The sequence below is a fragment of the Coptis chinensis genome, chromosome 4 (genome assembly GCF_015680905.1).
Source record: "Coptis chinensis isolate HL-2020 chromosome 4, ASM1568090v1, whole genome shotgun sequence".
In the NCBI taxonomy this organism is placed as follows: domain Eukaryota; kingdom Viridiplantae; phylum Streptophyta; class Magnoliopsida; order Ranunculales; family Ranunculaceae; genus Coptis; species Coptis chinensis.
This window is the reverse complement of record NC_141459.1, coordinates 99,886,794-99,911,164: the sequence shown is the minus strand read 5'-3', so window position 1 is coordinate 99,911,164 and position 24,371 is coordinate 99,886,794. Positions and strand designations below refer to the sequence as shown.

General features: G+C 40.2%; 1 protein-coding gene across 2 annotated transcripts; it reads right to left on the bottom strand.

Moving 5' to 3' along the window:
- Positions 1-7,936: 7,936 nt before the first annotated feature.
- LOC147506201 (caffeic acid 3-O-methyltransferase-like) lies at positions 7,937-19,469 on the bottom strand. Of its 2 annotated transcripts, XM_086604223.1 has the most exons (5): positions 19,131-19,468; positions 18,976-19,043; positions 8,848-9,158; positions 8,585-8,649; positions 7,937-8,457 (listed from the first exon to the last, which is right to left on the bottom strand). In XM_086604223.1, exons 1-5 carry the CDS (start codon positions 19,389-19,391, stop codon positions 8,155-8,157), a joined length of 1,008 nt encoding a protein of 335 aa, XP_086460349.1. In that variant the 5' UTR covers positions 19,392-19,468; the 3' UTR covers positions 7,937-8,154. The 2 variants fall into 2 exon arrangements, with proteins under 2 accessions (XP_086460349.1, XP_086460347.1); XM_086604221.1 differs by having other exon boundaries at positions 18,976-19,469.
- Between the last annotated feature and the right edge of the window lie 4,902 nt (positions 19,470-24,371).

Genomic DNA, 24,371 nt, shown 5'->3' with positions numbered 1-24,371 from the left:
CGGTAAAAAAGTGTTACTAACTCTATAAAACCGTTACTATTCTTAGAAAAGGGTAACACAATTAAGCAAAGAAAACCATTATCAAATATTTTTAGTTACGGAAAAAACCGTTACAATAAATAATTTTGTAACGGTTTTAAACCGTTACGAATATTAATAACGAATTAGAAACGCCAAAACTGTGACAAAAAAAAATCGTTACAAATATTTTTAGTAACGGTTTCTGACCGTTAGGAATGTCCTGTTTTGGTATAATGTTAAACTGTTATGGGTTTTTGGAAGTTGAGAATGTGTCACACCTCGAAAATCGAAGAGTCGGGAACAAATATTGTTTTTTCCGAATTCTGTCGAAATTCGGGGTGTGACACAAGCCAATGCAACTGCAGCTGCCAGAGGCTCTCATAGAGGAATTGAAGAGGAAAGACTGGGAGACCTAGAACAAGGCCACTATCAAACCCTTTTCTAATCAAACCAATCAATGCTGCTGATGGGAGTCAAGTTCTTGAAAGTGTGGATGGGAGCTTACAAGGGGAAGAGGAAGTAGAGGTAGGGGAAGGGGTAGAATTGCTGAGGAGGGAAGCCAAGTACCTCCAAGTGTGGATGGGAGCCAAGTCCCTCCAAGTGTACCTGGAAGCCAAGGAACTACAAGTGTGGAAGGGAACCAAGTTCATGCAGAGGTGGATGGGAGCCAAGGACTTGTAAGAGGGAGAAGAGGAAGAGCAGGAAGAGGAACTGGTAGGGGAAGGGGCAGGGGTAGAACCAATGTTGAATATGAGCCTATGTCTTTAATGGAAGAGCTACTATTTGGAAATTCACAAGGTCCATCCCCCACAGCCCAGCCAGTCTACACCAATTCAAACTCAAGAAAGTGTGAGGTTAGTGTTGAATATACCTCCAATGCCACCCATGCCACCTCCAAGAAAGAGATCAAGGAGGTCCTCCTAGGCTTCTTCTGTTTTAGAGTCTTGAATGTAGTTGTTCATGTCAGACTTAAGTTAGATTTTGTCATGTTAGACTTGAAGTGTTATGTTGTTATATATACTTAACTTGAAGTGCTATGTTTTGCTATGTCATGTGCTTTATTTTGTTGTTTTGCTATGTCATGTGCTCTGTTGTGTTGTTTTATTAATTCATTTGGCTTCCTTTGTTATGTTTTGTTGCAAATTTGTGAATTGCTATTAAATGTAGACTTGAATACAACAGGTAGAATATAACAACCACTCCAAATGTCATAAATCACATGCTTAGTTTCCTTACAAGTTCATTTACATTAGATACATTGCCTTCAATGTGCATCTTTATAAGACCATCAATATAAAACTTAAGTTTACCTTTCCCTTTCCTCTCATCCTCTTTTAGTTTATCTTTTTCTTTTACATCAACTTCCTCATTCACGGGAACAACCTTTCCTTTTTCTTTCACATCAACTTCCAAATCCACCCATTTGAAACCACTACATCTTGGTGCCCCTTACATCTAAGAAATCTCTGTCCAAAACTGCATTCTTTGGAACTCCAACGACCAATCATAGTATCTCCACATCCCTTAACACAAGGAAAGTCAAGCCAAGGGCATTCAAACTTCCAATGATCAGCATCCCCACACAGAAAGCATGATCCTCCTTTGTTAGTTGATGACATTGTAGTTGGTACTTGAAAAAAGAACAGAAAACTTAAAACATCTGCTTTGTATAAACCACCCATATTTCAACATATGTTTTGTATAAACCCCTCCCCCCCCCAATTGTTTACATAGGTCTTTGACCATTAAACATACTGATCTACGCTAGTGAAACAAATTAGATGAAGGCACAGAGGGGAGAAAAATTAGAAGGACCAAACCTTTTCAGAGCCCGAACCACCACCCATGAGAGCAAAAAAATTGGTTTGGGGAAGAATCGCGTTGGAGAAGACAAGTTTTTCGTGAGTCCAAGTTTGGTCTTAAATAAGCCAGGAAAATGAAAATTACAAAAAAAATACAACGGCTATTTTTTAAAGGTAAAATGGACAATATGGGAAATAGCAACTGGCGGTACTCACAAAACACACAGAGTGGGGGTTATCTCAAAAAGGGTTAAGTCAAAACCCTAAAAATTAAAATTATTTTCATTTAAAAAAAAAAAATCTAACGGTCCATAAATGTTGAGTTTTTGCAATCACTTTTTGCCAATATTATAGGTTTCCAAATTAGCTGAAATTTTGTGGAGATGATTTGTATGTTGAGTATATCATATCTACAAAATATTATAGTTGAATTCATTTTCTAGGTAAAGTTTTACTTATGTACTTATTTAAAATTAAGTGAAGTAACTACTTTTTAGAGACGGAATATATATATATTCCAAAGCTAGAGACTATTGTGCTGATAACGTGTTATACAATTCATTGTTGAAATGCACTTTTTGATAGGATGTACAATAAGGATGTCATAGTTAGGATGTCACCCTAGCCAGACCGTATATATATTGTGATATATATATAGGAGAGAGAGAGAGAGAGGATTAATATACCGTGGATTATACCATGGCCCACAACTTCACTCATAAGATGAACTAGAACTTCATTTTTTGTGGATATGTCCAACAAACCTTAAAGTTGACCTCCACAAAATTTCAGCTCATTTGATGATGTTTAACAATGTCAAAAGATGATTGCAAAATCGAAAAATCAGAGTCGTTAAAAAAAATTTAAAGTTGTCAACAATTTTTAATTAGGTTAGAGATTTCCAATTGAGCCGAATTTTTGTGGAAAATCTATCCATAATTAGGAGATCATATCCACAAAATATTAGCTTTTAACTCATTTTGTAAAGGGGCGTGGTATAAATCTTGGTATAAAAAACCATGATAAACGGATCCCTCCCTATATATATATATATATAATCCAAAGCTAGACACTATCGTGATAACGTGTTATATAATTAGAGAATAAGAGAGCCATAATATTAAAGGACAAAGAAGAAATAATCTTATTGATGTGTACAATAATAAGAGATTACAACCCTTTATATAAAGGAGTTACTTCCAAGATAAGTAATCTCCTAAAATCCTAATGGACTCTTCACACACACACACACACATATATATATATATATATACGGTTTGTCTAGAGTGCCACTCTTATAGTGACACTCTTATCTCATACTCCTCTCAAACCGTCAGATCTAATCTAAGTCTCAAAAGATCTAACACTCCTAATTTCAAACAACAAAGTGGGGGTAAAAACGTCTTTTTCTTTTCATCTTCTCAAAAACAAAAGAAAAAAACCAGATCTACGAATTCTGAATTCATTGCGGTAAAAAGGATATGGAACAATGGGAAGTTGGACAACATGCGCGAGAAAGAATTTCAAGCAGGAGGTCCGGATATTGGGAACAATTCTTCACTCAAACATAGTAAAACTGTTTTCTTTGTATTTCTTGTGAGAGCTCGGTACTTCTTGTTTATGAATACATGGTGAATAGCAGCTTAGACCCGATGGTTACACAAAAGAAAAGAGAATCAATATTTTCAGATTCAGTTAACCATGTTCTCTTGGATTGGCCTACAAGGTTGCATATCGCTTGTTTGGAGTTGCTCAAGGTCTTTGCTACATGCATCATGGATGCTCTCGATCCATCATTCATTGTGATGTGAAATCGAGCAATATCTTGTTGGATGCCAACTTTAATGCTACGATTGCAGACTTTGGATTGGCAAAGATGTTGGTTAAGCATGGGGAGTCGGATACAATGTCTGCGTAGCAGTGCTCTTCTGGATACATTCGCCCCGGGTGAGTCTTATTTGAGTACATTTCTATATTTTATAACATACTTAAAGTTGGAAAATCGGCTAAACTGCGGTTGGTTGATTGAATTTCGAGTACACTTACACAACCAAGGTGAATGAAAAGATCGATGTATACAGTTTTGGGGTAGTACTCCTAGAATTGACTACGGAAAGGAACCTAATGATGGAGATGAGCACATAAGTCTTGCCGAATGGGCATGGCGTCACTTTAATGAGGAAAAATCTATAACTAATGCCCGGACGAGGAGATCGAGGGATCCATGTTATTTGCATGAAATGAGTTTGGTCTTGGACTAGGGATCATATGTACGTGCTTTACCTTCAAAGCGACCTTCAATGGCGGAGGTATTGCAAGTCCTACTCGATGTGGCCCTCAAACAAATCAACGAAGATTTAAGAAAACCGAGAACATGCATGGCGCCGATCCCCTCGTAGATACAACTAGTAGCTACCTTCTTTGCTACAAGGATAGTCACTTGGGATCATTGAAGTACAATTCCAATTGTGCTTGATTATAAATAAGGTTGATGAGCTGAAGTTTTTCATGTATTTGTCTTGTGGCTGTACTACTTATTTATACTCAGGAGTGAGAAATAGAAATTTCATATATTATGAATTTCATGTATCAACTGTGCTTTTCAGTATAAAACTATAAGCGGTACCGAACTATAAGTGGCTTATTTAGTTATTTTCACTCTTTTGGCTTGTCTTCAGGTATTTGTGAGGCAACTCAATTTTCTGGGCAAAGTTGTGAGGCAAAAGGAATCAAAGAGTGTATAAATTGGTTCTAGCTATTGCTATCGCACCTTGAATCCTACCCTCGCTATTAATTACACTCCCTTCCACAAGACTTGGCATCCCCTGGGAATAAATCGTTCAACATGATCAGAAAACAAAGTTCTCTTAACTATTTTAACTAACAAAATGCAAATAACAATCACAGCTAAGTCAAATATTTTGCAAAATGGAAGAAACCGAAAAACTAATCGACCTTGGGGATAACTTATTTTCCCCTTGGAATGGATTCCAATAATTTGATTGCTCAATGTATGTTACAAAACTATCAAACACCTTCAACAATCAAATGTAATACTGTTTGGACTTTGTCCCAAACGGTGTGGCCATGCCGTTTGGCCTTAGTACCAAACGGTGTGGCCATGCAGTTTGGGACTAAGTCCAAACGGTATGGCCATGCAGTTTGGGACTAAGTCCAAACGGTATGGCCATGCCGTTTGGCCTTAGTACCAAACGGTGTGGCCATGCAGTTTGGGACTAAGTCCAAGCGGTGTGGCCATGCCGTTTGGGACAAAGTCCAAACAGACACCGCCATTTTTTGCAAGTTCAAATCCAAACGATATGGCCACACCGTTTGGACTTAGTCCCAAACGGTGTGGCCATGCCGTTTGGGACTAAGTCCAAACGGTGTGGCCATATCGTTTGGATTTGAACTGGATAAAAAAATGGGTGTAATGCAATATGGACTTTGTCCCAAACGGGCATGGCCACACCGTTTGGCCTTAGTAATGCGAAATGGTGTGGCCATGCCGTTTGGGACTAAGTCCAAACGGTGTGGCCATGCCGTTTGGGACAAAGTCCAAACAGAACCGCATTTTTGCAACTTCATAAGGTTGATATAACAACAAAATTTTCGCAAGAAATAGTCAGCGTTATAGTCATAAACTATGTCGGGAGTTATAGTTTATACATTAGGCCTGCATGTCGAGTTTGTTATAGTGTTAGTGTAAGTTTGGTATGCATGTCGAGTTTTGTTATGTCGAGTGTGTTTTGTCGAGTCGAGAATTATAAGATGGGATGCTCTAGCTAGATGAACTTGCCCGAAGAGAAAGAAGTTAAATTTGTCTATCCCGCTCATTCTAGAATTTTTGATGTGCAATTCCACGAGCTTTAAGGAACTGCATAAACTTCTATTACTAAGCAATGTATAGCTGCAATGTGCGGCTTCTCAAAAAGTTAAAAAAAAAAGCGTGACTTGCTTGCTATTCCAACACTTCCCACTAGCACAAAAGCCTAATTTACTTGCCCCCTTTTAGTACACACGCGTCGATCCCAAAAGCCTACTTCTCATCAAATTTAAAAATTCCACAAAGCTAGATTCTTCTAACATAGTCATATTGTTTGGAAGCTAAGGAACATCACAAGATGCCTTGTTAGGGCATAGGCTTCTTTTGGCATCTTTGGCCTCGTGTAAAAAGCAGATTGCAATGAACTTTGTTTCTCAATTCACATTGTTTCCTTGTACTAGAAATATGAAAGACAAAAATACTAGGCAAATAAAAGAGACAAATTTGATAAAAGTATAATCAATTACTTTTACATGAACAGATCCTACATTCTTCAATTCAAGCACATTCATGCACCGCTTAAATGGCTTACCAAAAAAGGACTTCATATTCACTACAATATTATAAGAAACACGACTTTCGCTAATGAGTAATAACATTAGATACATCAACTTTTACAACTGGTAGTGCTCCAGGGCTTGGAATTAATGGACGACAACTGAACACCACCAGTTTTGTCCCACGAAATATGAGCACCGCACCAATACTTCAAATACCAATTGAGACCGACGCCTTAATTTCAACCGAGGTGGTGCCCTTGATCCCGCTGGAAGTTGTAAAATCAGAAAATGCTATTAAACACCTCACCAAGAACAAACAAAAAACTGAAGTATCAATAGCCTATGATCAATAAGGAAGCAACAAATTGAATGCTACCCACGCCCGTTTGCAACTTGACGGGGAAGAGCACAAGCTAGTAGACCACTTCGAAAGCGCCCAAACACTTTCATGTCTAACTGAAAAAATGAAATGAATGAGTTCCAAATTAGAAAAGACGTCGCAATGAGCAAGAACCCTTAATATCTAGCAAAAACTACAAACTCAAATTGAGGGCAAATATAAGGGGAAAAAATGAAGAAGAGTTGATCGAATTAGGATATAATGGTTTAGCCACGAGTTAAATAATTTTTCCCAACGGGTAAAAGAACAAAATCAAAAGAAAGGGAGATGAAGGAACTTTTGGTTGAAAGATGAGGCAAATGAGCTTACTGCATTTTCCTAGATAGTTCAAAGAGAACACGGTAGTAGGGTAAGCAAAGGGAATGATAAAAAGTTAACCATATACATTCTATTTGAACTTATTGATTATTCATAAACATATAAAGGAAATGAATCCTGTTTTTTATGAGCATTTGAAGTGACAAAAATCTGGAACAATATCATTAGGAACTAAAGATAAAACACGAATAACTTGAATCAAGTAGCACATAATTATTTGTATACATTCAAGGATTGCTAAATATTGATAGGCACTTAAGTCGGATCTGATCCATACATACATATAGCACCGCGTAAGTAATATTTCAATGATTGCTACATACAGATAGGATAGTTCCATGTCGAGATGACCAATACAGCTCCTAGTGGTTCAGACACAATTTCTGTTGATACAGTTAACCACCCAATTCAAACTAGAATCATAAAAAAAAAAAAAAAAATAGTACAAACTAATTCACTCAAAATGATGTCAAAAGAAATCGAACCTAGGCGAAAAAAAGTCTCGAACTTAGGCTTAGAAAGTGTTTTACTTAGGCTTAAAAGTCTCGTGGACATGAATTCAGAGCTTTCTGTCGCTCAGTTGAGCTTCTGTACATGTGAGGATGTCTCTCTGCTTGGCTTCCACCATTAGAAACCGATAATGCTGTGGCCAAGTAGTAGAAAAATGGGGCTAAGATTTTAGAGGTGAGTAGTGGGTTTAACATCAACAAGACTATTTCTTTTCATCAGATCGTGTTCATTGTTGAGGAGAATAGCAAGAAGAGGGGGGTTAGGTCAGTAGAGAATGAGGTAGTAAGGAAGAAGAAAGAGGCGTGGGTTTTGCTTCCAAAATCTAATTTGTGTAAGAAATGACGATTATACCCCCACTTGTTTTTTATTTGGGCAAAATCATTTTAGCTGTTAGATCAGGATGAAATCGGAGGGACTAGGAAAAGTGTGAGATTAGAGTGTCACTATAAGAGTGGCACTCTAGACAAACCGATATATATATATATATATATATATAATCCAAAGCTAGACACTATCGTGATAACGTGTTATATAATTAGAGAATAAGAGAGCCAGAATATTAAAGGACAAAGAAGAAATAATCTTATTGATGTGTACAATAATAAGAGATTACAACCCTTCATATAAAGGAGTTACTTCCAAGATAAGTAATCTCCTAAAATCCTAATGGACTCTTCACGGTGGGCATCTCCATAACGCCTATGTATTTATAACACATATCATATTATTGTACATATTATTTCACCAAGTAAATAACCAGAACTCACTTAAACACTGTTATATCATTTTATAAAATTCCATAACGCAGCAGTTAAAAGCAGTAAATGCCACTTTAAATTCAGCAAATCCAGCTCCAAGTGACAATGCCTCAAAGTCATTTTTAGTCCTCTCCTTTCCACTAGGGCTAATGGACAACATGATGTTATCAAGTTGGTAAACAACTTTAGCAAGGAGAGTAGGCTCAGGTAGTACCGGAAGAATTGATTCCACAATAATGACCTTTCCATTATCAGGCAATGCTTCACGACATTTCTTCAAAACTTGCAGACAAGGCTCGTCACTCAAACCGTGAAGAACATACTAGAAGTAGATAAAAAGAAGACCAACTTAATTAGCCAAGTCTAATGTGTCAGACTGATATTATCTTCATTAGTGATCGACACAAGTTAATACCAGCAAAACTATACAAATTCAATTCTTTAATTACCTTCAGGAACATGGCTTCTCCTTTCGGAATGCTAACAAACATGTCTCCCCCAATGTGCTTCACACCTGTAAATTATTTGATTTCATTAGCTTACCAAGTTCAAATTCTTCAAGTAAGAAACGTGACCTTAAATTTCGGAGCATCGAACTCAAAATCAATTGGTTATGAGTGGAGCAGCCTCACGAACTTATGCAAGGCCTTAATTAAAGGTCTCATATCACACAATAATACATCTCAACGTACAGGGGAAAGATGAATTTTACCTGGATATTTTGGTGCAATTTCAACCACATGAGGCAAGTCGAAGTTAATGGCTTGGATGGTGGGATGCTTAGAAGCAATCATGCTACTCGCACCACCAGTTCCACCACCAACATCAACCACAGATTTCACACCTTCGAACCCCTTGTACGTTTCAAGTATCTTTTTCATTGTTATAACTGAATGATCTGACATTCCCTTACTGAACAGACTAGTAAATCTTGAATCTGTACCCCAATACTCAGATATTCTCATTCCAAATGCTTTAGCAAATGGATTTCCACCATCAAGGACTGCATTCTTCAAGTGGTACCTATAAATAAATTCCAAAATATATTTTTTCAGCCTTCAAAATGAATTCAAATAAAACAAAACCAATTAAGAAAGTGGTCATAGCTCTGCTACAAAAAAAATGGTAAAGTATTTGCTGACGTTGATTCCTAAAATCGCATCCTCTGCTTATGATATTTTGTATTACATTTGTAGATTGGATTGGGTGATGAACACGTAAACCACTCATAAGGCATGTCCTGCTTGTTGGGGATTATACCAATACCAATCGGTTCCCCCACTACACAGATAACTTGTATATGAACTCAATTCAACTCCGGACAAAATCTAAATATCAACTACAACCTATACTTAACATACCCTAACTTCATTAAACAACTATTAACAAATGATAGTAATGTAAAGCGGTTAAAGCAAACCACAACACAAAGATTTACCGTGGTTCGCCAATGATGCCTACTTCCACAAGAGAGCGCAGTTCTTAATAAAGTGGGAAGGAAGATTACAATCTCCTTTCAGGTCTCTCCTTTACTAGATCACTTTTATCTCTTTCTGAGGGTTGTCTCGTAAAGGTTTCTCTCTTTGTTTTTAGTCCGGATTCCAATCCTTCCTCGACTTGTTTTGTTAGGTTTTCCAAAACCTTGATTTTTGGTTTTATCTCCAAAACCAAATTTCGCGGTAATCTTGTAGCAAGGCCCAAAAAATTATGCGCGCTGGCGCTCCTCCTCTGGAGCGAAGTCGCGGTACCAAGACTGGAAGCCGGCTGGTCGCCCTATGTTACTAGAACTCGAACGGCTGGCTCCTCGACTTAATCTTGTTGTCGAGTTTGCCCGCTTCTCGGTTTTCTCCTCCCTCATGTGAGGGATAACTCAACAATCTCCCCCGAGCGGTGAGGGGATACCTCCATGCAATTGCCAAATCATCAGGAGGAGTAAACCGCCATTCCAAGATAAGACAACAAACATCAAACTTACCTTTCGGTAAGACTTTGGTCATCATATCCCACCCGCCCGTTCTTGTCGGTATGGATCTTCTCGATACCACAAATGCTTGTCTTCGAAAGTACTTCTCTAATCGATGATAACGCATACATGTATGTGCTTGGATCTAGAATGAAAACTCGGATTCTTTCGGAGTGGATGGCGCCTCGACCGTCACAGAACTACAAACCGTTTTACGCTTTAGCCCTAGTTCGTCGAAGAACCTCTTCATCCATAGCAACTCTTTGCAACTTTCGATTGGTCAATATGAATATACGGCTACCGTAGTGGAGAGAGGGCAACACACTTTTGCAACTTAGATTGCCAAGAAACCCCCCCCGCAAAAAGTAACCGGATAACAGGAGGTGGACTTCATCGAGTCAACATCACCGCCATGTCTGCATCGGTGTAGCCTTCAAGTAAGGGCTTACTTCCACCAAAACACAAACACGATTTGGAAGTGCCTCGAGATATATCTCAATATCCACTTAACACCTTCCCAATGTTCTTTACCCGGATTTGATGTAAATCGCTTTACAACCCCAACGGCGAAAAGCAATATCCGGTCTAGTACACACCATGGCATACATCAAACCGCCCATCGCTGGATGCATAAGGAATCTTTTTCCATCCGACTCTGCTCATGCTCACCCTTAGGACACATCTCTTTGGTCATGCGGAACCGCCACCAAGCGGATAACCGACTAGCTTCGCTTTTGATCCATGTTGAATCTCTTCAACACCTTTCAATGTAGCTTTCTTTGAAAGCCACAACTTCCCACTCTTTCGTCACGGTGATCCGCGATCCCAAGTATCTGCTTTGCTTGACCTAAATCCTTCATCTCAAAGGACTTACTCAAGTCTTTCTTCAACTTTGATATCTTGTTGATGTTTGGGGCCAACTATCAACATATCATCCACATCAAAGAATAATAGACAATGAAATCTCCATCCGAAATCTCGAACAAACGCGACAATGATCGGAAGCGGACTTCTTGTATCCTTGCTTCACCATAAAGGAGTCAAACTTTATGTACCATCGTCTCGGTGCTTGTTTCCAACCCATACAAGCTCTTTATCGCCTTGCATACTAGGTGCTCCTTGCCTTTGACCTCAAACCCTCGGGTCGGTCCATGTAGACATCTTCTTCAAGGTCCCCATGAAGAAAAAGCTGTCTTGACATCTAGTCGCTCAACCTCTAGGTTCATACTTGCGGCCATACCCAATACCACCCGGGATAGAAGTCATCTTCACTACAGAGGAGAAAAATCTCATCAAAGTCAATTCCTTTCCTTTTCAATCGAATCCTTCACAACAAGGCGAGCTTTGTGCCTTGGGTGAGGATTGTTCTCTCATGCTTGACTTTGTATATCCACTTATTCTTGAGAATTTTTCTCCCGTGGGTTTCTCAACTAACTTCATAAGTGTGATTCTTATGCAAAGAATCCATCTCGTCATGCATGGCCTTCAACCACTTGTCTTTGTGCGTACCTTCAAGTGCCTCTTGATAGTACATAGGTTCTCCACCATCCGATAGTAGTAATGCGTACATATGTGGTGGATACCGGGTTGAAGCTATTCTCCTCCGTCGGACCTCCTTGCCCCATCCGCTAGTGCCTCGGGGAGGATGCACTTACCGCTTGCTCGGTGGTGGTTCATGCATCTCATCTGCATCTTCTATACCAATAGGTTCTATCCCATCATGAGCAATAGGATTCTCATCATGAGCTTCAAACTCATGGTTCTCTGCATTCTCGATGCGCTCTCGCGACGTTCCACGGTAGGGAACTCGGTTACTCAATCAACAAGATCATTTGTGAAAGCACGTAGCTTCTCACCCTCCTCAAAGTCCGCTATGGTTTGGTCTTTAAGAACACAACATCTCGACTTCGGATTACCTTCTTGTTAATCGGATCATAGAGTTTGTAACCAAACTTTTCATCTCCATAACCGGAAAAAAATCGCTTGGCTTTGTCATCAAGCTTGGATCTCTCATCCTTCGGAATATGCACAAATGCCCCGCACCCAAATACCCCCTCAAGTATCCATAATCAACATCTACGCCTGACCATACTCTCTTTGGATAATCACTATTCGGAGGCTTTGCGGCGGCGGACAGTTGATCACATGCACGGTCAGACGCATTGCTTCTACCCAAGAGCTTCTAGGTAGCTTAAAGTGAGATAGCATGCATCTCATCCTCTCTACAATGGTAGTGCGGTTCATTCTCGCTATTCCATTCGTTTTGCGGTGTCTTTGGGAACGGTGCGCCATGATGGCTAATCCCATGACTGCGGCAATACTCTTCAAATGGCCCTATGTACTCACCCCCATTATCCGGCGAATACACTTCAACAACTTCCGGTCTCTCTTTCCACCATCTTTGTGGAATTTCTCAAACACGCCAAGTACTTCATCCTTGGTCTTCCGGACTATAGGCCCATATCTTTCTTGACGATCATCAATGAATGTCAAAAGTACGGCTCCCCGGTGGGGACTTCACTCATAGGACCCGTACATAAGTCCTCAGGTGCACTAGTTCAAGGGCGTTGTCCTTCGTGAGCGGGAATCTTTGGAAAGACACCCTGTGTTGCTTTCCTACCAAACAGTGAGTACATGTATCTAAATGTGTACCTTTAATGCAGCGCGACCTTTTGCTTAGCAAGAACTTCCATCCCTTTTATGCCCATGTGACCACGATCTCTTGTGCCCGCGTCAGATGAAGCTTCTTCTTACGCGCGATTAAACACGCTTTACACAAACTAGCGTGTTTTGTAAAAGAGCAAGTTTTCTTTCCTCACGGCTGCTACAATGGAACCTCCGCTCGGTTTCCATACCCGTTACCAAACGAGTTTACAAAGCCATCGTCATCTAATTTCCGGCCGAAATTAGGCTTAGCCGTATGTCGGGGACATGTCTTACATCCTTGAGTGTCAAGGTGTAGCCGACATTGGTTTCTACATGAACATCTCCAATGCCTATAATCTTGAGACACCATCGTTACCCATCCTCACTTCACCATATTCACCACACTGACTGTAGGTAGTGAAGAATCCCCGTGCGGTGTGGCGTGATAGGATGCTCCTCAGTATCTATCACCCCGCTCGTATCGACATGAGGTACTAAGACAAAGACACACCACAACCGACACAATTCCCTAGGTTAGTCGCCGACTAGTGCGGTAGTATATCTGCTGTGTTTCCGTTCCTCCGCACCATGTCTTCATGTACGGTTATTCTTCTCATCCCTTCGCTGTTCTCGCACTCATATCCGAAGTGGCCTTTTTGTGGCACAATAGTAACATTGCCTCTCGCCTTAGGAGTTCTAGCTTCACCCCTAGATTTATACATCATCACCTCTAGAATGAGATGGTTTTCTGTTTTGACCTCTCCCCGTTTCTGCGTGAAAGGATCTCCGAGTGAGAAGAGCGCTTCTTGCACTCCTTCTAGTCTCCTCATTCAACAAAGGCGTGGTAGCCATCTCCATGGTAACAATTCCATCCTTGGCGTCTCCATGTAAACCGCTAATGTCTCCCAACTTTCTTCGGGTAGAGCCTAATAGAAACAAAGCCTCAACTTTCGTCTCCCAAATTGATCTTCATCAAATGCATCGATTGATGATATTCTCGTACTTCATTAAGATGCTCGGACATTGAAGAACCTTCTTGGTACCGTGATGGTTCGCAAACTTAACGACTAGCACTTTGTTTCCACCGACTTCCCTCTCATAAAGGTCTTGAGTTTCTTCCATACTGAAGGCTGTAGTCTCTTGGGCCACATGGTGAAAGACATCGTCAATCAATCCATCGAATGTATCCAATGCGGCACTCGTGCTTTTTTTCCCTTTCCTCATCGCCGGTCTTTTACGGTTTTACTCCCTCATTCTCAATGGGAAGTGCCAAGTCCTTGCAGTATAGCAAGTCTTCCATCTTGGCTTTCTAGATGGTGTAGTTTTTCCTATTCAGACTCATCATGCGAGTGTTCACGGAATGGTCCATCTCTACAAGTTATTTAACCTCAAATCTTCTCTCAGGAATTTCGTCAAACACCTTCTGACCAAGATTCGGATAACACCCTAGGTTATTCTAACCAAGGCTCTGATACCACTTGTTGGGGATTATACCAATACCAATCGGTTCCCCCACTACACAGATAACTTGTATATGAACTCAATTCAACTCCGGACAAAATCTAAATATCAACTACAACCTATACTAACATGCCCAACTCGCTAAACAACTATTAACAACAGATAGTAATGTAAAGCAGTTAAAGCAAACCACAACACAAAGATTTACCGTGGTTCGGCCAATGATGCCTACTTCCACAAGAGCCAGTTCTTAATAAAGTGGGAAGGAAGATTACAATCTCTCCTTTTCAGTCTCTCACCTTACTAGATCACTCTTATCTCTTTACAGGGTTGTCTCTCTGTAAAGGTTCTCTCTCTTTGTTTTAGTCTGGATTCCAATCCTTCTGACTTGTTTTGTTAGGTTTTCCAAAACCTTGATTTTTGGTTTTATCTCCAAAAACCAAATTTGAATCTTGTAGCAAGGCCCACAAAATTATGCTGCTGGCGGCTCCCTCTGAAAGCGAAGTCGCGACCGAAGACCTAGAAGCTGGCGAGGTAGCGCTTTCACTTGAGCGCGGGTCACCCTATGTTCTTTGGAACTCGAGTCGCGGGGGCTTTCACTTGAGCGCTGGTCGCCTATGTTATGGAACTTCTGGCGCTGGCGGCGCTTCTAACTTCTTATTGTCGAAGTTTGCCCATTTTCGTCGACTCAGTTTCTCTCCTCATGTGAGGGATAACTCCAACACTGCTGTCCTAACTACATCAATCAAAAGTTTCACAACTTTGTAGGCCATGAACTGATGTCTGCCGGAGGACTTGAAAATTGCTTGTGTTGGCCGGTGCAGTGTGTGGATCACAACTACATCGACTAAGCGACAGTTTAGTCAAATGTACTCAACAGGATGGAATGTTGACTACCTTGGTGGCCTCCTTTAAAGAAAACTCACACCACAATCGATACCCAAAAAACTTCGAACGAAAAATACATCGGTTCTTTGGAAAGGGACAACGTGTCCCAGTCCAAGTTTTTTTTTTTTTTTAATCAAATTTCAATAGTGGCGCCGTTTTTTTTAAAAAAAATGGGTTAGTCTCAATATCAACCGGGATAACTTGTCCCATGCAAAAAAAAAAAAAAAAAAAACCTAATTTTAAACTAGAAAACTATACCCGACCAAAATAGAAAATGAAAATTTATAACATACGCATTGATACATAACGAAATTTTAGGGGTTTATTCAATTTTGGCCCCACTTTTAATAGGGTATCCAGCGTTTGGCTCAAAGTTGAGTAATTCGTTTTTGGCCCCAGTTCTGTCAGTTGACTTGGTCAGCTTTAACTGCTCCATAGCATATTTTCAAAATGGCAACTTTACCCTTCACGTGAGTTGCGCATGAATCTCGTAAATACTAGTTTCGTAAAATTTCGATTTTAAAATCCATACAAATTTCGTTTCGATGATATCCATTTAAAAGTCCACGTGGCAAGTATCTATGTTACAAACATTGACGGCTTGGATTAAAATGTTTGGGGATTTTACATATCACGAGATCACTCCCCTTCTGATCACTATTTACCTTCTTATCACTCCCTTCCATTTGCACTGCCACCGCCTCCAACGACTTGGACACCGGTGTCACCACCTCCAACGATTTGGGCACCAGTGTCACCACCTTCGCCTAGTAAGAATCAGTCACCAACGTCCCCTCTAGTCCACAACCATGCGCCAGGAAAGCCTGGTTCAGCACCTCCTTCTCCTACTGGGAGTTCACCTCTTCCACCAACACATTATCATTACAGAACTCCACCACCATCAGCTAATCCTCCTACCAATTTGAAATCCCCATCACCATGGAAGGGTACTAGTACACCACCTCCAATTACAAACTATCAGCATCATGTATTCTTGTTGGCTTTATCCCTCACATGAGGAGAGAGAGAGAAGGAGTTCATTCTGCGTGGAAATGTTTGAGCGCGACCCGCGTTCAGATTGGCCTTGACCAAGGCGCAACCCGCGCCTATGCCGTGGAAGACTTCCAGTACCTTCAGTGCGACCCGCGCTCGACTTGATCTTGCCCGAGGCGTGACCCACGCCCAAGTCTATTTTCAGAAGAAATTTGGGACCGCAAGTGTGCAATAATAAGAGTTAGAGTTTTTGGCAAAACCTAACAACCCAGAAAACACACGAGAGGCAGCACAAAAGTCAGAGAAAACCCAATCTTGAAAGCTATAAAGATTGAAAGATAACATTTACAGAGATACAACCCTATAAAGATATAAGAGTGATCTCGTAAGGTGAGAGACTGAAAGGAGAGATTGTAATCTTTCTTCCCACTTTATATAAAACGAGCTCTTGTGGAAGTAGGCACCATTGGCTGAATCACGGTATATATTTGTGTTGTGGTATGCGTTTAATTCTGCTTTATATTATTATCTGTTGTTAATAGTTATTTAGCGAGTTGGGCATGTTAGTATAGGTTGTAGTTGATATTTAGAATTTGTCTGGAGTTGAATTGTGTTCAAATATAAGTTATCTGTATAGTGGGGGAATCGATTGGTATTGGTATAAACCCCAACAATTCTCACATATTATGTATAAAACCATAGGATCCAAACGTTGAGTCCTTGAACATACTACATTGAGAATCTTATCGATCATTTTTTTTCAAATTATGGAAGGAACGAGTTGGATTGTCTTGGGAATAATTAGGAGTCTACTATTCTTAATAGGAGGATTGATGAATCTGGTGAAGGTCTTCAAGATGCAACAAATGGATAGAATCAGGCTTGAGAAACTGCAGGGAGTTGCACAGGAGCGACTTGTTCAAGAAAGGGAAGGTCAGGTTCCCCTGATACTAGAAGAGCAAAGAAAAAGGAAAAGGCAAATTAAGGAGGCTAGAACGGCTCCCTCACCGCTCCCATTAATGCAGGTGCACGGTGGCACACCTTACAAAGATGTCCTTGTCAATCAGGGAAGTATTTGGCCTTATACAAGTTTGAAAGTTTCATCTAATTAATTATATGGGGATAATCTGAACTCATTTTGCAATGGTTTCATTCTTCTTTTATAATTGAGTGGTTTTTTTAGATTTGTATACTCCAAGTAGAGACAATCATCGATTAAGCAAGCAATAAGCTCAAATCTATCTAATATGGAGTAGTTGTATCATATGGAGTTGTTGTATTGTTGCAAGGGATTCAAAAGTCGGGTTCACAATCTTTAATGAAAGTCTGTAAGCTCTTTGGTTTCTTAAATAATAGAAATCCAACCGGTAGAGAAGGTGAATAGTGCTGATTGAATAACCCTTGGATCCCAACCGTTGGATTTGGACGCGTGTCATTAGTTTTTGTTAAAAAACAAAAATCACCGTGTGGCACGCATGAGGGGTATTTAGGCCATTTTGAAATTATGAGGAGCAAAACCTACGGAACAGTTAAAACTGACCAAGTCAACTGACAGAACTGGGGCCAAAAACGAATTTTGCAACTTATAAGAACCAAACGCTGAATACCCTATTAAAAGTGGGGCCAAAATCGAATTAACCCAAATTTTAGCAGCGTTTTTTTAACACAAAATGTTGATGTCACAATTTTTTTTCAAGAAATTGGTCCCAATGTCCAATTTCGGGGAAAAGGACACTGTTTTTTGTGAGTAACTCACAAGGACAAATTTTGGGGAAAAACAACTCACGAACCCACTATTTCAAAATTAGGAACCCTCAACCACAAAATAAGTTGTCCCCGCCTTTTTACATTTTTTTAAATACCAGTTATACCCTTCCGTGAAAATAACCCTCAAGGACAAATGGCCAAGATTTAAAATAAATATTTTCCAATTTTACCCTTTCTGTCATTTTACTATGAACAATGAGTGTTCATACATTCTGCTGGTGTATGAATAATGATTGTTTATATCCAAATAGGTGAATGTACCTTATACAATATATTAATGTATGAACATTGAATGTTCATACCAAAAGGACTATGAACATTCAATGTTTATACCCAATCAATGTTCATACCCAAAGGACTGAACATTCAATGTTCATGCTATACCCAAAGACTATGAACATCGAATGTTCATACCCAATGAATGTTCATACCGAAGGACTATGAACAATCAATGTTCATACCTACCAATTGAAAAAAAATTAAAAGTAGTCATGAACAATGATTGTTTATGTTTGATGTATGAACACTGTTGATGTATGAACAATGAATTTTCATACTCCCAAATAGGTATGTTGATGTATGAACAATGAATTTTCATACTCCCAAATAGGTATGAACAATCCATGTTCATAACTTGATCAATGTTCATACCTATTGGATCATTGTTTATAGTTCCAATAGGTATAAACACTCATTGTTCATAGCTAATATTCGTAATTGGGGGTATGAATAATGAGTTTTCACACCTGCTTAAAGGTATGAACAATTGTTCATACTAAATACACCGGGTCATTTAGTCTCGGCCAGGCTGTTAATTATTTCGAGTCAAGGGTATACTTGACATTTCATCTACCCAATCCATTTTTTATTTCGCATCAAGGCCAAATATACTTGACCTTTCATCTACCCGGTTCTTGTGAGTTAAAAAAAAAAAGGTGTCCTTAAGAGTTACTTTTTCGGCAGTTTTGTCCTTGAGAGTCACTCCCTGATTTTTTTTTTTAGCAACGCGTTGGTGATGCTCTAAGTATAATGATGTCGGTTGAAAAGAAAAAATAATAATAGAGAAATATAGAAATTCAACCCTAGATCAAGAGATATACGGAGCTAATGCTTAACTATTACCAGCTCTCCACCATGACCTTGTCTTGATGCAATAGAACCAAAGGAGCCATACATACGCCATCTTCATTCTTTACCAAGAATTTACAAACAGGTGTAAGACCATACAATCTTTCAACCTTTCCATCTGCTAAAGTGCGAAGAGTGCAACATAGTACCTGATGGCAAGCAATTAAACTAAGCATACGATCAAGCATAATAGAAGCATCTTTATTGTTGGTAGGTAGCTGAGCAGCAATATCAGACGGGGAGATGTATGCATCCTGACCAGCTTTAGCAATGATCTCTAGTACTCCAAGGTCTACAGCTGCAGTTAATACCATGGGGAAGGCCGATGAGTTAGTTAACTGCATTGCATGTAAGCATGCTAACTCTTCATCCTCTGGTGTAAGATAGTTGAAGTTATGAGTTGAACTCATTTTTATGGGTATTGGAGAACGTACGTGCAGGCGTGAAGCTGTGGTTTGTGAAGAACTAGTTGAAAGCGTTGTGGAAACTTTAGAAAGTGGGGTTAAATAGAAAGGACTCCTCCATGGAAAACATGCCACGTGATTTTGTGGCAGCTAGCTATAAGAGCCACTACCAAAAATAGTACTGAGATGGGTAGATGGGTAGATCCAAGATGCATGAAGTAATATACCTGCTGAGATGGGTAGATCCAAGATGCATGCATACTAGGTATTACAACCTACCAACAAAAACTAGAAAGCCAGAGATATATACTGGTTAGGAATTAATATATAGGAGATTGATAATTAAGAATTCTATAGTCTCTATCTATATGTGCCATTACTATCTATCTATTCCTAATTGCTGGCAGAAGATAAGAGTTCCATCAGCACGGGTGGTTAGTTGCTGGAACTTATGGTTACTTGGCCCCAGGTAAGTTATGGTTTCTACTTTCTAGATTACATGTAGTAATTGATATTTTAGTGGTTAAATGCTTACATCCAGGTATTTAGTGGATTTCAATAATTCATTTAGGATATATATATGTATACCATATACGTATGGATAACGGAAAGTTACAGACTTAGATTTTTCATTTATTCAAAAGTAAAATCAACTGAGGTCACTCAAGTTAGATAATAACCAAATCTAAAACTATATATTTTTGATGCAATACAGATGCTTGCTGAAGAATACCTTGATGAATATAATAGGGTCGTCAAAGTATGAGAAGTTACTTTGAAAGGTATGAGGGCGCACGCGCTCAGTTTTGCCTTGATGCAAGTGCGGGGTGCGCTCAAAGCTAGAGAATGTTACAAGAGATGAAGCGCCGCCACGCGCGGTTTTTGCCTTCACGCTTAAACACGACGCTCGGGCTTTATGCAAACTATCGCTTGTTTTGTTTATTTTTGGTAGGATTGGTTCGGTGGATTCACCGCTTGTTTAGTTTAGGGTTAGGACGCCTATTTAAAGGCTTAGAAGAATTGTGATAAGATTATTCATTGATTTAATAAAAGTTATTTCATCGTTTCTTGGTTAAAGAGCGATTCGTTGATTGTTTGTAAGCTAAGCCACTTAGTATTACATTAGTTGGTATCAGATTTAGTTACGATCTGCAATATGCCTCGTCAAGCAGGAAGAGGACGTGGTAGACCTCAGAGAGAAGCTAATCTTGACGATGTGTATGCTCGTGATCGAATGGCCGAACTTTCAAGGCATGTAGCAGCGCTAACCCTCCAGGTCGAGGCCCTTAATCGACAACCCGACCAACCACGAGACCGTGAACCACAGCTGGTGGAGGACGATCTGGAAGCAGAGGATAATAACCCCTTTGCCGATTTGGAGGAGATGGACAATTTCCCGCGTGTTCCACAACACAGAGACAACAGACGTTGGGAATCTAGTTTGAAAATTGATCTGCCCGAGTTTCATGGTAGTCTACAACCAGACGAACTGATTGATTGGCTTGGGACTGTGGAAGAAGTTATGGAGTTCAAAGAAGTGTCAGACGACAAACTGGTGGCGCTTGTGGCAACTCGTTCTCGTGGTCGCGTTATGGGTTGGTGGCAACAGTTGAAGGCGACTCGTCACAGACGAGGTAAGTCTAAAATCGTGGATTGGGGCAAACTTAAAAAATATCTCCGTGCTGATTTTTTACCATTCAATTATACGCGTGAATTATATCAACGCTTTCAGAATTTGCATCAAGGTGCCAAATTTGTGGATGACAGTTATTGTCTCGTGTCAAACTGACAGAGTCTGATGATCAGTTATGATGGCATGTTATATTGGGGGGTTTCGTTCTAACCTGCAGGATGCCTTGAACATGTTTGATGTTTTTTCGGTCTCTGAGGCTTATCAATGTGCCTTAATTCTGGAAAAACAATAGAACCGCAGGGTAAGTGGTCTTGTTCCCCGCACTCCTAATGTTCCTATCACTAGGTCGTAGGGTCCAGAAGCTCTTGGTCGTGGCACTAATTCGGTTAAGTGTTTTCGTTATGGTGAGATTGGTCACTATGCTAACAAATACCCAAAACCGCCTGCTCCTAGTAAGATTTTGTTTGCTAAGAATGAGGATATTGACGAGGATCCCGTGGGTGGGTTTCTTGGGGCTCCCATTTTTGATGTGGGCTCGGATGACATTCCGGAAGAACTAGTCACTGGTGACAGGGGTGAACTTCTGGTGGTGCGCCGCTTGTGTTTTACTCCTAAGGAGACTGAGGGTGATGGTTGGCTCCGCAATCATATTTTGCAATCAACTTGTACCATTCTTGGAAAGGTCTGTAAGCTAGTTATTGATTCAGGTAGCTGTGAGAATGTTGTCTCTTCTTAAGTTGTTCGTAAGCTTAACTTGGCCACTGAGAAACATCCGACACCTTATTCTCTCTCTTGGCTGAAGAAAGGCACAGAGGTAACAATGACTAAACATTGTTTAGTTTCTTTTTCTATTGGTTCTAAGTATGTTGATAAGGTGTGGTGTGATGTTATTACTATGGATGCTTGCCATTTGTTATTGGGTCGCCCCTGGCAATTTGATCGGCGGGTTGCTCATGATGGTTGGAAAAATACTCATAGTTTTCAGTTTAAGGGTGTTAAAATTGTGTTAGTACCAACTCGGGAGCCTGTGCCCACAGCCTCAACCGAGCCAAAGTCTTCTTATTTGGCTTTGCGCAGTTTTGAGACCGAAATGTTTGGTGCTAGTCACGTGTTTATTTTAATGTGTGAATCTAACACACCAAAGATTGCAGTGCCAGCGTGTGTGCAGGGATTGTTACAAGAATTCTTAGACCTTTTTCCGGATGAGTTACCGGCTGGTTTGTCTCCTATGAGGGATATACAGCACCAAATCGATTTGGTTCCGGGTTCTAAAATCCCAAATCGTCCGCATTATCGGATGAGTCCGAAAGAGCATGCTGAGTTACAACAACAAGTTACTGATTTGCTTGATAAAGGATTTATTCAGGAAAGTTTAAGCCCATGTGCGGTTCTTGCTTTGTTAGTTCCTAAGAAGGATGGGTCTTGGCGTATGTGTGTTGATAGTCGAGCTATTAATAAGATTACTACCGTACCAAATACAAATTTCGTATTCCACGGTTAGATGATCTTCTCCATCAGTTACATGGTGTTGTCATCTTTACCAAGCTTGACTTAAAATCTGGTTATTATCATATTCGCATCTGAATTGGTGATGAGTGGAAGACCGCCTTTAAGACTAAGGAAGGCCTATATAAGTGGCAGGTCATGCCATTCGGTCTCTCTAATGCACCCAGTACTTTCATGTGAGTCATGCACCACCTATTTCATGTGTGGTGGTTCACTTCGATGACATCTTAATTTACAGCAAGGATACCGCGTCTCATCTCCATGACTTCCAGGCGGTGTTGTCTGTCTTACGCCAAGCTCAGCTCTTTGCTGCTGTTGCCAAATACGTTTTCTGTACTAACTCAGTTCTATTTCTGGGTTATATGGTTTCGACAGCAGGTATCTCTGTGGATATGTCTAAGGTCGAGGCGGTTTGCTCCTGGCCTAGCCCGACGACCTTAACTGAAGCCCGTAGTTTTCATGGGTTTGCTTCTTTTTATCGCCGCTTTGTCCCTCATTTTAGTATTATCAATGCTCCTATTACTAACTGTTTGCGTGGTAGTAAGTTTCTTTGGTCTCAACCAACTGAAGAGAGTTTTCAGTTTCTCAAGACTAAGCTTATTTCAGCACCAATTCTTAAACTACCAAATTTTTCATCTCCCTTTGAAGTGTGTACTGATGCTTCTAAAGTTGGTATTGGGGTTGTTCTTAGTCAGCATACTCACATTGTCACTTATTTCAGTGAGAAACTCTCAGGTGCGAAACAGAACTACAGTGCTTATGAGTTAGAATTTTATGTCGTTGTTCAGACCCTTAAACATTGGCATCATTATTTGATTCACTCCGAATTTCTCCTTTATACTGACCATGAAGCACTTAAGCATATTGGTAACCAAGATAACGTCAATGCCCGCCAACTGCGTTGGTCTAGTTATTTGCAGGATTTTACCATTGTCTTGCGCCACAAATCTGGGGTTCAAAATCGTGTGGCGGATGCTCTTAGCAGGCGTTCTTTGTTGTTGGTGTCCTTGCATACTTCGGTTTTTGGGTTTGACTATTTTCCTGAGATGTACACTAGTGATCCCTATTTTTCACTTGTTTTGACTGATATCTGGGAGGCCGCTTATCCGCATTTTTCTACCGGGGAGGGTTTTGTTTAAGGGTAAGCATCTCGTGTTCTCGCTGACGCCGTCTCCGCCTCATCACTGAATTGCATAACGAGGGACATTTTGGGCGTGACAAGACACTAAGGCTCGTCTCTAAGTCTTATTTTTGGCCGGGTCTTAGCACAGATGTTCACAAATTTGTTGCTCGTTGTCATATTTGCCAACTCTCAAAGGGCCATGCTACTAATGCAGGGTTATATATGCCTTTACCTATTTTGAGTCGTCCATGGTGTGATATCAGTATGGACTTTGTTCTTAGTCTTCCTCATACTCAACGGGGTCATGACTTTATTTTTGTGGTGGTAGATCGGTTCTCTAAGATGGCGCATTTCATTGCATGCAAGAAAACTACAGATGTTGTCAGTGTTGCACAGTTGTTCTTTCACGATGTTTACTGGTTACATGGTTTACCTACCTTTATTGTTTCTGATCGGGATACTCATTTCCTTAGTCATTTTTGGCGTTATTTATGGAAGATGATGCACACTGAGTTGAAATTTAGTACTACCTATCATCCACAGACGGATGGCCAGACTGAGATTGTTAACCTGTCCTTGGGTAATATGTTACGTTCTTTGGTGGGTACTAAGATCAAGCAGTGGGATTCTCATCTTACCCAAGCCGAGTTTGCCTTTAACCGTTCGGTTAATCGGAGTTCTGTGTATAGTCCCTTCCAGGTTCTCTATGGGTTTAATCCTCGCG

Excerpts from the sequence above, each read along its gene's own strand:
- LOC147506201 (XM_086604221.1), bottom strand. The coding sequence starts at position 19,391 with ATGAGTTCAACTCATAACTTCAACTATCTTACACCAGAGGATGAAGAG. Across the intron at positions 8,650-8,847 it reads AATTGCACCAAAATATCCAG|GTGTGAAGCACATTGGGGGA; the intron begins GTAAAATTCATC and ends AATAATTTACAG. Across the intron at positions 8,458-8,584 it reads GAGAAGCCATGTTCCTGAAG|TATGTTCTTCACGGTTTGAG; the intron begins GTAATTAAAGAA and ends ATCTACTTCTAG.